The sequence below is a fragment of the Priapulus caudatus genome, unplaced genomic scaffold (assembly GCF_000485595.1).
Source record: "Priapulus caudatus unplaced genomic scaffold, Priapulus_caudatus-5.0.1 Scaffold89, whole genome shotgun sequence".
Classification (NCBI taxonomy): domain Eukaryota; kingdom Metazoa; phylum Priapulida; class Priapulimorpha; order Priapulimorphida; family Priapulidae; genus Priapulus; species Priapulus caudatus.
The window spans coordinates 258978-273530 of NW_014577150.1; the positions used below are offsets into that span (position 1 = coordinate 258978).

General features: G+C 39.9%; 2 protein-coding genes across 2 annotated transcripts in view; both read left to right on the forward strand.

The window, feature by feature from the left end:
- LOC106804828 overlaps nt 1-9406 on the forward strand; it is a 40227-nt gene extending 30821 nt beyond the window's left edge. Inside the window, exons 2-4 of the mRNA XM_014806177.1 lie at nt 6513-6596; nt 6847-6987; nt 7305-9406. Of these exons, the coding sequence (XP_014661663.1) occupies nt 6513-6596; nt 6847-6987; nt 7305-7492 (413 nt within the window). The 3' untranslated portion in view covers nt 7493-9406. The remainder of the gene's footprint in view (nt 1-6512; nt 6597-6846; nt 6988-7304) is intronic.
- A 4795-nt stretch (nt 9407-14201) lies between these two features.
- Nucleotides 14202-14553, forward strand: part of LOC106804834 — a 15566-nt gene continuing 15214 nt past the window's right edge. Inside the window, exon 1 of the mRNA XM_014806188.1 lies at nt 14202-14317. Within this exon, the coding sequence (XP_014661674.1) occupies nt 14266-14317 (52 nt within the window). The 5' untranslated portion in view covers nt 14202-14265. The remainder of the gene's footprint in view (nt 14318-14553) is intronic.

A 14553-nucleotide genomic window follows, 5' to 3' on the forward strand; every position in this document is an offset into this window, starting at 1 on the left:
AACACCTCCTTTCGGCAACGCTTCTCTAGTATCCCGTCTCATCTGGATCGCGCTCTTTCCGTTCTCATCTGCCTGTCTATGCAAGAGTGTATAAATTATGTGCGAATGCGCTGGGGGATATCCCCCTCATTTGAGCGCACACCCGCTGAATGATTGTATCAACAGTACATAATAGAAATAATATAATATAAAATCTCTATTATGTACTCTTGATTGTATACGTCTCCTATGTGTGTAAATGTGCCGCTTCCCGTTTCCCCTCTACGTGCCAACAGTGGCCGCCGCCATCTATAAATACATGTGCTAGGCAAGGTTAAATACCACACCGCGTGTAACGGCGCCAGCGTACCGCGTTGCCCTCACCCTGTCCGTGCGTGCCTAATATAAACTGTGCACCTGTGCAAAGTGAAGCAAATGCGGGGTTGAGAGCGGCAAGATTTGGCCTCAGTATGCGAATAGCGGCGATACTTTATGCACACAAATTACAATGGTCAATATTGGGTATTTGGTTTTCGGAGTGTATGTGCGTGTATATAATCACGTCGAATTTGGCGTCTAGAAGCCTACCGCCTGGCTCATCGATCGATAGATGCGACGCGAGTGCTGCGCGTACGCCGTACCCTGAATCTCTCTATATGCCACTCGCGTGACATCGTTAATTGCGTATTAATGGCCATCGTACTCGGAAATAATTATTTTTCCCGCGGCTAAATTAGATGGAACAATTAAGGCCTCTGATTGGGTAAAAAGGGCCATAGATTAACCGTGGTAAAAATTATTATTTCTGATTACAACGTCCAACCATATGTATCAAGACGTCTGATTGGTTAAACGGGTTATAAGTTAACCGCGGTTAAATAATTTTTGCCGCGGTAAAAATAATTATTTCTGCGTACGACGGCCAACCGTGTGGGGAGAACGGGGAGCGCTCAGTCGCAGGAATGTAGAACGAACGTGGCTGCCGGTTTTTTTGGGGCGTAGGCAGGTGCGCTAAATCGTAGACTAAAACTTTGCGAGATGTTCCTTGTGTCCGTGAATCGAGATTTTCTGAGAGGAACTGGTTTTGCTGTGACTCCTCCTGCAGTCTCAGCAAAACCAGTTCCTCTCAGAAATTCTCGATTCACGGACACATTCTGATGTGCCGCTAGTTGTAGCCGCAGTAAAACTAGTTGCTCCCGAATTCTATCAGGAGCGAGGTCAAGTCTGTACGCAAGCAAGTGCTTGGTGATGACGTGTGCAGCGACGATTCGTGGCGCTGTATTATATTTGCTACACCTGTGCGTTCCGCTGGCATGCACACGTATAGCTTTGACTAAGCTGAAAGGACACGGGTGGTAATATAAATTCTCCCTCTGCGCTGCGCATTCTGCTGTGGAGGGGAGGTAAAGCTGGGAGGGAACGGCAGGAGAGGGGTAACGTGAAGAAAGATCTCGCGAGGAGACAACTCTGGGCTAACGCTCCATTAGGAGTGTTCCCAACTTTGATATGATTAATGATTAATGATTGATAATCCTAACCCTAACCCTAACCTATATTAACATAACCTATATTAACATAACCTATATTAACATAACCCTAACCCATTAATGACATTAAAGTTGGGAACACTCCTAATGGAGTATCACCCCAACTCGGGGTTGCGCGGCGGGGGGGGGGATAACTATTTATAACACACCGTCAGTCGGTATCTTACGTGTAAACGTTCGGTTGCGTTGGCTTGAAAGCAGTAAGCAATTGCCAATAATGCAGGTAGTAAGAAGTATACATTTTTAGCTCGCCTTGACCTCGTCAAGATGAGCTATTGCCATGGGGTATCGTCCGTCGTACGTCCGTCCGTCCGTCAACATTTGGCAACGGTCAACGATAAATTGAGAACCGTTTGACCCACATGTTTCAAATTGCATACAGTTGTTACTCCTATGGGAGAGATGTGAACGTCCTATTTTGGAGCACGCCAGTCGACCTACTTTCGAGCCACGTCCACTTTTTGGCAAAAATGGAAATCGCCATAAGTCAGTTCAGGTTCAATGGATTTTGCTCATTTTTGGTATGTGAATGAATAAGGACTGGCCCCAAAACATATCACACGGGTTTTGATTTTTTTTTTAATTAAGCAAATTAGGTAGATTTTGGCAATTTCACTATGCATTTCAGTGCTTGTACTGCCTACGGTCAACGATAACTCAAGAACCGTTTGACCCACATGTTTCAAATTGCATACAATTGTTACTCCTATGGTAGCTCCAAGAAACGGTATTGCTAGGGTTAGAATACCGTCGCATAGACAAGGGGTATAGACAAGGGTATAGACAATCCGTCGCACAGCCTGGTCGGGCTACTCCTATGGGAGAGATTTGCACTTACTGTTTTGGAGCACGCCAGTCGACCTACTTTCGAGTCACGCCAACTTTTTGGCAAAAATGGAAATCTAAATTCATTCGATTTTGTTAAATTTACCTACCTATACCTACCTAATCATACCTACGTGTAATACTGTGTTTTAGATTCTTCGTTATAATAATTTGACTGGAATATTTTATTACTTTTATTTGCGCGATAATCGAAAACCAAAATAGCGATCATTTAAGCGTTGCGCCATCTCTCGCCCAGATTTCAGACTTTCAGATCTGAAACATTTATTTTCGCATCAAAACTAACCCTGAAACAAAACTGAAATTTTCATTAGTATAAAACAGGGAATAAGGACATTTGATCACATTTCGGTCCATCATAAATGAAACACTTACCAAATTTTAAATATCATCTCCCTCTTCTATCACACCCAAGGTGAGCTATAGTGTCAATTCTGTCAATTAGTGTCAATTAGTGTCAATTGACACTTTCATTAATTATGTTTTAGCACGAATGATTCATTCTGTAATATTTCCCATTCTTCGCTAAAAACGCCTGGCATCTCTAATTCGCTTTACCAGCAATTTCTGCGGAGCACACTGATGTAAAACTCCATATTGTGTAAGCTGGCCTGCCTCTGTGACCTTCATGTTTGCGGCATGTTTCTTCAAGGGTTCGTATTTTCTGTGCCACACCTCTAAATGCCAAAAAAATCTGAAGAATTCGGGGCGGTAACGGTGAGGCACGGCCGTTAAAAGGCATCAATGGCACATTATTGATTATTGATACTCTTGCCATGGCCCCCTGAGGCACTGTACGCCCTCATAAACCAAGGTAACTATAACAGCAGCTTGCTTGGTTACTCGAAATATAAAGGGCTTACCTGAGCATGGTGCTGTAGCTACTGTAATAACCTTCTACTGATCGCCACCCTGGTGTTAAGTCTCTCGCTCCACAAAGTCATTATATGTTGTCATGGAGATGATCCCTATATTCGGCCACACATAGAGGCCATAGTAACAGTTGGCCTAGCTCAGCATGAATATAGAGGGTTCTCGCCGCGTTTGCACAATATCAGCACGTTTCACAACGTGTGAGCGCACAAAAATATATCTGGGATGGTCGTTATGTGATATCAAACCGAACGAAGTACATCACTAGCAGCGTCTGTCACATCAAGGTTTACAATCACTGCGATCACTTTGCTCCTAAACCAGCTCTTTTCTCTTTGTCTCATCTTGCGTGTGCGCGTCCCCGCTCTCACTCGCCCCATATAATCTCTCTGGTCATATTCTGTTGAGTTTTAACTCACCTGACACAGTCCTATGCAGCTTGTAGAATGGCATAAACGTCTGTCCGTCAACAATATGGGCACGAATCTAAACGGCTCGACGTACCGGTACTGTTTTTATATTTGGGACGTTGGGAGGTGGGGGGGGAAATCCGAAATGACATAAGGCAGATTCTGGAGGGAGAGGGCCAAGCAGTGTGAAGGCCAGGGAATATGTTCCCTTTAACTTGAGGCATATGACATAATAATGAGGAAGCAGAATTGCAGCACAAATGTCAACGCATTGACCCTTCCATTTTCGGTATGTAAAGTCGGGATGAAAGATGCCCTCACCTTGGTAAAATTTGAAGTCACATATGTCAGAAGGTAGTGGGCAAAGGATTTCTGACATTTTTGGAAAACATTGTCCAATGGACCGATAGGTGAATTTATGGCCTACCATTACATGACTTTATTGAAAGGACCATGAAATGTACTTTTCAATCACGTGCGAATTAGAGTTGCTGTGCAATGACCTTTTAACCCTCAAATGTTGAACATGGATTTGTTTACTGTTAACAAAGGACTGAATTAAATGCCCTTTCTAGCCCTATCTGTTGAATGGTGGGTGTGATATGCTACAATTTCACGTGTAGATTTAAAAAGTGAAACTGAATTAAACAATGTTTCACCTCACTTCACTTAAAAATCATATTACTTGTTAGCTCCGTAGACCAATAGATTGTGCCCTAGAATTGTTTACAATCTGAATCTATTCTAAGGCCTAATTAATAGCCTTCCATACAAAAATGTGGCGAATTTTTCTGCGATAGTTTTTTCAGTTTCTAAACGTGTAACATTGAAATTCTAAGAAATATTTACACATCTCGCTTTATTGACATCTTTCCTGCATCACAGAACACCGGCCATGCATTATCAGCTTTGTAATTACCCTATATTACTGTTTACATACTAATATCACTTTAAAAGATATCATGGCACCATATTTTCAGTGCTGCCTGTTTATCTATTTACTTAGGAGACATGGTCAAGCTATGTATCACTTATTTATCATACACAGCTAGGGTACGTGTTTCTATAGCTGTGTGATAATTAATGTATTTAGTACGAATATATTCACAGGTATTTATATATTGATTAGATAAATTTGCATACGTGAACCAGTGTGTGATGATTGTATAGGTAATGCAGATGCAGTTATTTGTTTTTTGTTGACGCCATATGCCTACGTATAAGCAATGTTTGACTATCTCGCGAATGAAACCTTTACAGAATATAGAAGCATACAACTACAGCACCTGTGCTGCTGCTGCTGACGCATCCTAGCTGCGCTTTGTGTGTGCTGTCACTGTGTTATTACCATGCAGGTAGCAACATCACATATAGCGGCAATAATTATAGCGTAGGTCGAATGCGGCAACACTCAAAATAGCCATTAATGTATATGCGAAAATAACACAGTTCAGTGTGTCTGTTTTTTGATTGGCATGTTTAAAAACTAGATTCCTTAATTGACGTGGATATGCGCGTGAAATATACGCGAGCATATTTACGTGACTCAAATACCTTTTACACCTAACCTAAAATTACTTGTTGTACTTAATTCTGTTATACCCCCTAGTCTGTCTAATATAGCCTCGTACACGGAGAACATTCGGGCTATACGCCAAAGCAGTGTGCATATTATTGACACAAAAATAGGGAGTTTTGTAGATACTTTTACTTGTTAGTACAGGTACTGGTAAGTAAAGTATGATCTTAGAGACCAGCTGTACAATAAAACACATTGCCAGTTTTCTGTACACAGCGTTCTTTAAACGTGAATTCGACCAGCATAACATTAAGCTATCAGTCATCATGCCATCTAACAAAATCTGGCAAAAGTTCATTATTTTTGTAGGTCATGAATGCGTTTATAATTGCTTATACATGTATGCAAGGCACAAAGGCACGAAGGGTCGTTGTCGTATCAGGTACTACATATATGTACCCGAGGTAGTTTTAGGTTGTTTAGTATTATGTTTATATTTTTATATGAGGTATGTTTAGGGTTAGGGTTAGGGTACACTTCTGTAGTACAAGTCTGGTACACTTTGTGTACATACATATATGTACCTCGGGTACATATATGTAGTACCTGATACGACAACGACCCCTTCAGCGGCACAAAGCTTTATGGGATTATAGTTGTGCAAAGATTCCTGCCTATAAGTATAACGTATAACTGCATGTTGATGTGCAGCTAGGATGCAAATTATGAACGGCGTTTTGTATTTGCTGGTCGTCATTTTTTTCCTGAGGGAGGGGTGTTAATTGCATTTGTCGCTGCCTCCGACGTGAATTTAATGAGCTTACATTGAGCGCATTTGACATTTCTCGCCGGAGATGTTTTCAGAGCATACTGCGCATATCTACATTATTGTGTGCTACTTCTGAGTGAATTCTTTAAATGCAGCATAATTTTTTATTGTAGCCCATTTTAGGTATTTTAAGATAAACTCTTGATAATAACAATAGGCCTCAATATGTTAAAGCTTGATTGGGTTATTTGGAAGTTTAAACGACATCCTTTATTTTAACCCTCATTTCTGCAGGCCATGGCGATATTGGTAAATTTACGCACGCTTTGATACATGACGTTGTTTGTTTTCCATAGAAGATGGGTAATCACCAAATTACTGATGTGCCGCATTAATTTAAAATCTGTCCTAATTTAGGCGTAATCATTGGAACAAGGCTATTGTCGTTATTGCTCATAAAAACGCAAATCTTGAATCTGTTTTTACGTCACAGCTGTGTGGTTTGTGTTAACATGAAATTAAAAATAATCGGTATATTAGTAACATTTTTGTTAATTTCTTCATTTCAGTCGAGGCCACCAGATGCTATGAGTGTCAATACTCCAATCATCCCGGAGGGGACCTCGTCACCTCACTACTGTCTGATACATTCAGTAAGTATGAAAAGTAACCGGACCACGGTTTGATTTTGAATAACGACAAAATCAGATGTACTTAGTGTTAACTTAATATGGTGTGAGGAGACGAGGCAAATAATCACAAACCATGAATTTCCTGAAGAATTGCTGATGGGCAAGCTCGCGATTGTTTTCTATTGCTGTTATATGATTTATACCCTTTATTGAATGCAGAGTGCTTTTAAGATTATTTTTGTCACTGATGTGTGTGTGTGTGTTTAAACAGACAACCTCGGCTTGAACCTTAATCTGGACAATTCAACATCATCGGAACAGTGTGCAGACAAAACGACCCTGATGCCAGATGATGACTCGAAAACTGTTAACTGTGAAGGTGCATGCTACAAGTTCAAGTTCAGTGAGGATGGTAAGTTAATGACACGGGCTTCAGTGGTTTGGTTAGAAACTCTAACATTTTGTGTGCTGGGTTCTTTTGGTAGGCTGTGTGTTCGTTATGGAAATTAATTTCATTTGTTTCTTAATGATGAGATTCGTGTTCTTTAATAAAAGTAGTGTCATCATGTATATTAACAAGAGCTAATAAACACCAGAGTTTTAAATCTAAGCTAATAAACACAAAGAGTTTATTAGCTCTTAATATTAAGTATAGTAAAAGTAGTATAACTGATCATCATGCAATCAATTTATTGTAATTTTTTCTCAAAAATGCAACATTTGTTATAGATAAAACCTGGGTAGCCAGAGGTTGCTTCCAGATGCCGGTAGAGGAAAAGTGTGAAAAGCAAAAGCAGCAGGATGGAGAGGTGTGGACATGCGTATGTTCTGGTGATCACTGTAATGGCGCAATCGCACATAGCTTCACCCTAGCCGCCCTTCTGCTGACCTTGTTCAGCACAGCTCTGCTTCTCTAAGTTTAGACATAAATGTGGGATGAAATCTTGAGATTGTAGCGAACCGTCGCATGTTAAATAATGCTGCAGTGAACATAAAAAATAGTGGCTTTCAACAGTACCACTTAGTTTCTTGTAAACTTTGTACACGTCTCACAAAGACTTCCAAATGTATCAGTTTGATGGGCATAAGACAGATGCTCTAAAATGTGGGTTGTAAACAGTAGGTTGGTTCATTTGCCTAATCAAACATAATTTGTGAGATCATAACTGCAATAACTGAAACAACACATGTATACAGCAATATTTAGATCTTCTATCCCACTCTGGGAGTTTTATGGGTGCATAATATCAACTCTCTGGTTATCATTTGTGGGATTTACCCATAGATGGTTCTGTAAAATCACAATGAAAATTGTCATGGTGTTGGTAGCTCATGTGACATTATGCTTCGTAGTTGTTGTTTTCTATGGTTTGGAAGTATTGATCTTAGTGAGACATATGTTTGTATCGGTTTTTGTGTGAATACATTCGTAGGTTTAAAGAAGGAACAGCTGGTCATACTTGGTGATATTTCAATTTATTTTGGCGCCAAATCGTGTCTATTTAAGTTAATTCAAACAGTTCAAACGTTTTTCCGATTTTTGTAACATTTATCAACTGGATGCATAATTAGTGAGCTGAAGTTTGATTTGGAGGTTGTCTATTTTTATAGCCCCTGACATTAAAATATTAATTCATAACTCGTTTGATTAGGTTGTGTGTGTTTCATTAATGGCTGGTGTAATAGGGCAAAGATAATGCCATACGTGTTTTTTTGTGTTCGAATATGGTACTAAACGATTTTAAGAATTGAACAGAAAAGCTGTGGTAGATGAAAAACAAATGTTCTTTATCATTGCCATTGAAACTATCTGTATTCTTATGTGTTTTGCTAATTTGGTCCATAGACTGTTCGTCTGCCCATCGAGCTGTATTCATATGAATATATAGATGGTTTTTCAACACTCTTGACAGTAACATTATGCTGATTATCATGACTAATGTAACGGTATTATAGTTATTGCTTTGGTATATTCTATCAAAGATCAAGATCAGGGCTATGCAATTGAAGACCTTCCCTGTGATTCCTCTTACAATAGTTTGTCGGTTACACTTGTTGGCATCAAGCTACACAGCCAGCTCTTCACACCACATTTGTCACCAGTAGTCGCAGGTGTGGTATTCATTGTATTGTATTAAATTCGTATTTAGTTTATATTAAGTGTAGGTACGTAGTGTATAACTTGTTAACGTGATTAGTTTGCATGCACGTGTCGTTAGTTGTTTTTGTGTTTCATATAACGTTACATACACACGAGAGAGGAGAGAGCGAGAGAAAGATTGAAAAACAAACAAAAAATTACTTTACTACAATATTATAGCCCCTGTTGACCAGTTTGGCCCGTATGGCCAATTTTAGTGATAGTAATATAACGGGTAATAGCACTAGGTGATAACACCAGGTGAATCAATTACACCCTCTACCATTCCAGCATGGATTTATTCTACGTTCAAAGTAATTGTAGTGATGTTAGTATTTGATAGTATTTCACGCGCACACACGCACACCTACACGCACGCATGCACGCACGCACGCACGCGCGCACACACACACACACACACACACACACACACACACACACACACACACACACACACACACACACACACACACACACACACACACACACACACACACACACACACACACACAACACACAACAGATGTTAGATAATAGAATGACCATATGTAATGTGTAAAATGTGATTGATGTAATTTCAAATTTGATGTGTTTTTGTGTGGGTCAGGGTATTTTAAGTCATAGTATCACAGTCTGTACCCTTTAAAGTTAGAATTCGATGGGTGTTTTAAATAAAATGTTTCACCTGAGATACTTTTTGTTTATATTTATGGAATAAGCACTACTGTGTACATAACTGCTTGACTAACATTGCTAACTGGGCTTCCCTTGCGCCATGGGCTCAAGTTGATTCAATGCACACCTGATAAGACAACTGAATAAAAATAAAATATGATAGGAAATTAGAAATGCATCAAACCCTGTGCATCAAATCAATCAATCAAATCAATCAATCAATCAATCAATCAATCAAAAATCAAATCAAAGCATGTGAAGGCCTGCTAATTTGCAAAATTACGTGTGTCAAATATGAGAATTAAGAATATCAAAGCACACCGAGTGTAAATTTACAGAGCTTTCATGATTGAGCAAAAATAAAATAAAACTAAGAAACAGAATAGGTACAGGCGCACGCACGCACGCGCGCACACACAACATGTGTATTTTTGGAGTATGCACTACAGTTAAAAACTAAAATGGGGGAAATCGCTAGCGCAAAAATAGAAAAATCTGCAAAACGATTGCTACATGCATGGATATTCATGATTGAGGCCTGACTAACATAGCGCAAAGCACATCGATTGTGATACCCTCCGTTACTCCTCTGGTACGAACTACCGACTAGTTCCGTTACTCTTGGTCTCAGGGATCTCAATTTTATTTAGGGGGTTCGCTCTGTTCCTAGCTAGGGCACCAAATACACAAAAATCATCCTTACGCTATCTTGGGCAGTCACCTCTTTAAATGTTATTTTCTCAAGGTGAATTGGCAAAAGTCTATACTGAAAAAGATGTATTATTATTGGCTTGGAAAATATTCCTAGGTCTGTCTGTGCAGAAAAGTTCGTGATGCGCATGCAACCACTATGACCACCAACTGTGGGTTAATCAGAAATAGGACCTACCCTTCATTGCGTATGGCTATATTATATTGCTACAGCGTTAATATAAGGAAAATATGTGAATAGCTATATAGGCTTAATATACAGTCCAATGCCCCGAATGACAGAATGATATTGTCTGGAAAGCAAGAATAGGTAGAACCATAGAAGACTATGGCATATAGAGACCGCGTTCTCTCGGGAAATACTAACCAGTTAACATCGACGGGTTCCAACTGGTAATTCATCTAAAACAGAAAGGGGAGTAGTCAGAAACATTTTAGCCATCACAGTAGTCATAATCGGCACTGTGGCGGTTAGTAAATTACTACGCATAACGTGTAGTGTGTGAGCAATATAAAAAATACGTTGAGAAAGAATGCGACTGCTTTGACTGCTACACTTGGTATTGTCTAGCACAAAACTGACAAGTCTTCTGTGCAAACTTTGAATCTACTTTTGTGAACATACGGCAAAGTACATTTCAATATCTTATATAAATCATTGCATGATCTGTCACATGCAACCCTCACTTGTCTTTGCAAATTCCAGCCTCGCAGGTTGAGAAGCCATTGAACAATTTATGTCCGATCTGAAAAAATGTCTAGGCTGCGTATGGAAATACTGTGCTGCCCAACGTGAAATAATCTCACGTTAGACACAAATCTCAGTACTAATACATCACTATTAGTCTTTGAAAACAGATCATGGAAACAGATTGTGTCTCTGAGCTGTTTCAACTACTGGATTTTTGACGTTTTTAAATCATCAGACTGGTAATTTAGATTTACGCCGATACATTATTATGGTACTATATAAAAGTTTAAATAAAACGCACCGTGCCACACTAAATATCTATGCAATATGTATTTAAGCCTTAAGGGACTTTATAAGCTATACTGACCTTTACTTATTTTGGCATGAGCGAATACATAGGACATCTTGCATTTTTTCAATGGATCGCAACTTTTTGCACTGTTGTGAATAAATATATATGTTTTACGATGCGCGCTCACATATAGGCCTACTAGCTAAGGTTAGCTTCAATAAATCAACAAATTTTAGTAATTAGAAACGAAGATATTCACTGAGAACTGAAAAAAACATCCAAAGCTTTATAGGTAGACTGAGATTTGTGGTACCCAATCAGGACCCTATCGATATGCTGCACGGCTTCTGTTATTTAGAAAGAAACCGCTCGCTTTTAATTCATTTAGTTTCCTAAATAAATGATATAAGAAATATATCACCACAATGGTGTAAGAAGGATATTGAACCATGTATTCATTCATTAAAGTTTACCCGTTTAGGATCTCTGAGGTGTTCGACCACCTGCTGGTTTCTACTGCTATACTGGTTACAGTTAAATGACCGCGTTTTCACCCGGTCTGCATATCTACGTTTTCTCCCTGTCTAATATACATCGCACGATTCGAGTATATATGTCTAAGCGAAAAGACACCGGGCCACAAATTGGGCAGGTGGCCGAGCAGGGTGGGTGCCTGGACGGATATGCATGGCTGGTAAAGAATAGGAAGAGTAAGCTGGTTTGTTAGGCATAAAATTAACCCCGGAACTAAGAAAACTCTACACGTGTAGAGAGAGACCAGCGATAGACCAGAGGCTATCGTATGTAGCTGTAGTCGAGCTAATAATTGTCCAGCCATGTGTCTATTCTTTTTTAATAGTAGTTTTATCACGATAGCCTCCGGTCTATAAAAAAGAATAGACACATGGCTGGACAATTATTAGCTGGACTACAGCTACATCTGGGAATGCCCGTATAGGGCCTACAGTCGGCAGTGACTTAATTGCCCGTGTGTAGGCAATATTATCAGTCAAGACATTCAACAAAACCCAGTGCTACGGAAAGTCTCCTACATTTCAAGTGCAATAAATCACAAGAAGTCAATTTGTTATTCTAAAGGCAAAATCGCAAAATTGTTCTCTGCGTGAATATTTGTCGGCTTAGGTCCGCAAGGCAGGTTTAAGATACAATCAAGAGTAGATAATAACACTTGTGGGGGGACTTCTAGGGGGGAAGGGGGGTACTTCTAGGGGGGTCTGGGGGAATGCCCCCCTAGAAAAATTTTGAAAATTATAAGCTCTGAGATGCAATCTAGAGCCATTTCAGGGTACTCCAATAGCTCACAACTAGCAACACTTTTTGGTGGAAAAGGAAAAAATTATGCATATATAACATATGTAAAATTTTGATGGGCACTGGGGAATTGCGTCTGTGTTGAGTGTGTTCAAAGTATTTTGTAGACACTGACATACAAGCTCTAACGTAGTCATTGTCTTACGTAGTCAACGTGTCAACGTAGCTAACGTGTCAACGTAGTCATTGTCTCATTACGTAGGGAAGCTTTTATTTAGCTACACCCTGTATAAAATGTATATAGTTTTTCCAAACGTTAAAAACAATATGACATGCATGACTAGTAAGTAATACGACGTGATTTGCAGCTACAGTGACAAAAATGTCACTTTATAATGACACACTTTAAAATGACACACTTAATTATGTGTGTTAAAACTTGAGACAATTATTATTATTTACTGTATAATTCAACATGCTATATTACAGAAATCTTCTTAATATTATTTTAAAACAGTACATATACTGATCGTTTGTTAACTACCAGTGATACTTTATTGTTTACATTCAAACGTGAAATGCGCGGGGATGTGCGAAACTTTTTACTCCACAACCTAGCGCACGTGAACAGTCAGCGTGCCGCACGACCCGTGCACGTAAATAAACCCTGGCCAACACAATGTAAGGTTCACTACCACTGGCCAAAAGTAAGCTCCATCTACTTCTTATCTATTTTTGGTATGCCAACGCTGCTACTGGATTCAATACTACTACCTACCTGGATTGCGTCCCAACATCCCACGCACGTTTCTTGAATGCCAACTAAAGTTTGGCCGTACAGGCCCGTACTCTGCTTTTATCATTATGTTAGCAATGATACGAGTATAGAAGCGCTCCGGATAGTTACCGAGTCACAGTGTGCAGGGGCGTGTACAAGGGGGGGGGGGTCCAGGGGGTCCGGACCACCCCCTTGCTCGCGCAGAAAACGCATCTGAGGGGGTCTAATTTAAAAATATTTCTGGCCCTCCCTAACCCTAACCTTATCATTTGCAAGATGTTTCTTCTTTCCCTTTTCTTTTTCTTCTTTTTTTTCTTTTTCTTTTCTTTTTTCTTTTACTTTTTCTTTTCCTTTTTTCTTTTCTTTTTCTTTTTCTTTTTCTTCTTCTTTCCCTTTTCTTGCAAATGATAGGGGGGCGACCCCCCCCCCCGCCCATCCTCTGGCGCCGCCCCTGGTTACATTATTGTATCTAAAGGCAGGTGTGCTCGCGTGCGAATGCTACCTTGCTACCTTGCGAATGCGCCGATCAGGACTAGTCTCGTGCTATGACGAAAATAACACGCGAGATGACGTGATGCGTGAAATGAAGTTTAGCACGCTTCACGAGACATGACGCTAAAGATACCACGTGCTAAATAATATCCTATAAACGCCCTATTATCTACTCCTGATAATAATGTATCTCGGAAACGTTCACGTGAATGGAAAATTACCAATGAGTATACCTAGAAAGGGAATGTAATGCACCGTTCAGCTATGTCCTGTACAACTCGTCAGTATATATTTAAATTACAATTCCCAGAACAACCAATCAACCAACGTTGCTCATGCTGCTTCATGTAATCATAGATATATACAACATACATGTGTGCATATACACAGTGTGTACATGTACACACCTGTGTATATATACACACCTGAGTAAGGCTGTGTTGTATATATTCTAGGATGTAATATGCTGTGTGCATTTACGATGGCCGGTTGCGCCACTTTTAGTGACGCGTTGTGCGCATGCGCCCTGCATTCAAGCAGCTCATGTGGCATGCTGCGCTATAAATATATCGTTGCGTTCACAGTTTAGCCACTCGTTGCACAGGCAGTGTTGCAGTAGCTGGCAAATAGAAACAAGACATGATGATTGCAGCGTGTTTTTTCGTGTTTATCGCGTTAGCATTTCAGACGGGTAAGTAATCATGTCAATAAGCAATAATAACATCTTGACTTTTAGAGGAGTAACGATAACGATTGCGTATACTAGTTAGCACAATTTGCTAAATGCAAGTGCAATCTAAAAATATGAAAATAGAATATGTGTGTGTGTGTTTGTGTGTGCGTGTGTGTGTGTGTGTGTGTGTGTGTGTGTGTGTGTGTGTGTGTGTGTGTGTGTGTGTGTGTGTGTGTGTGTGTGTGTGTGTGTGT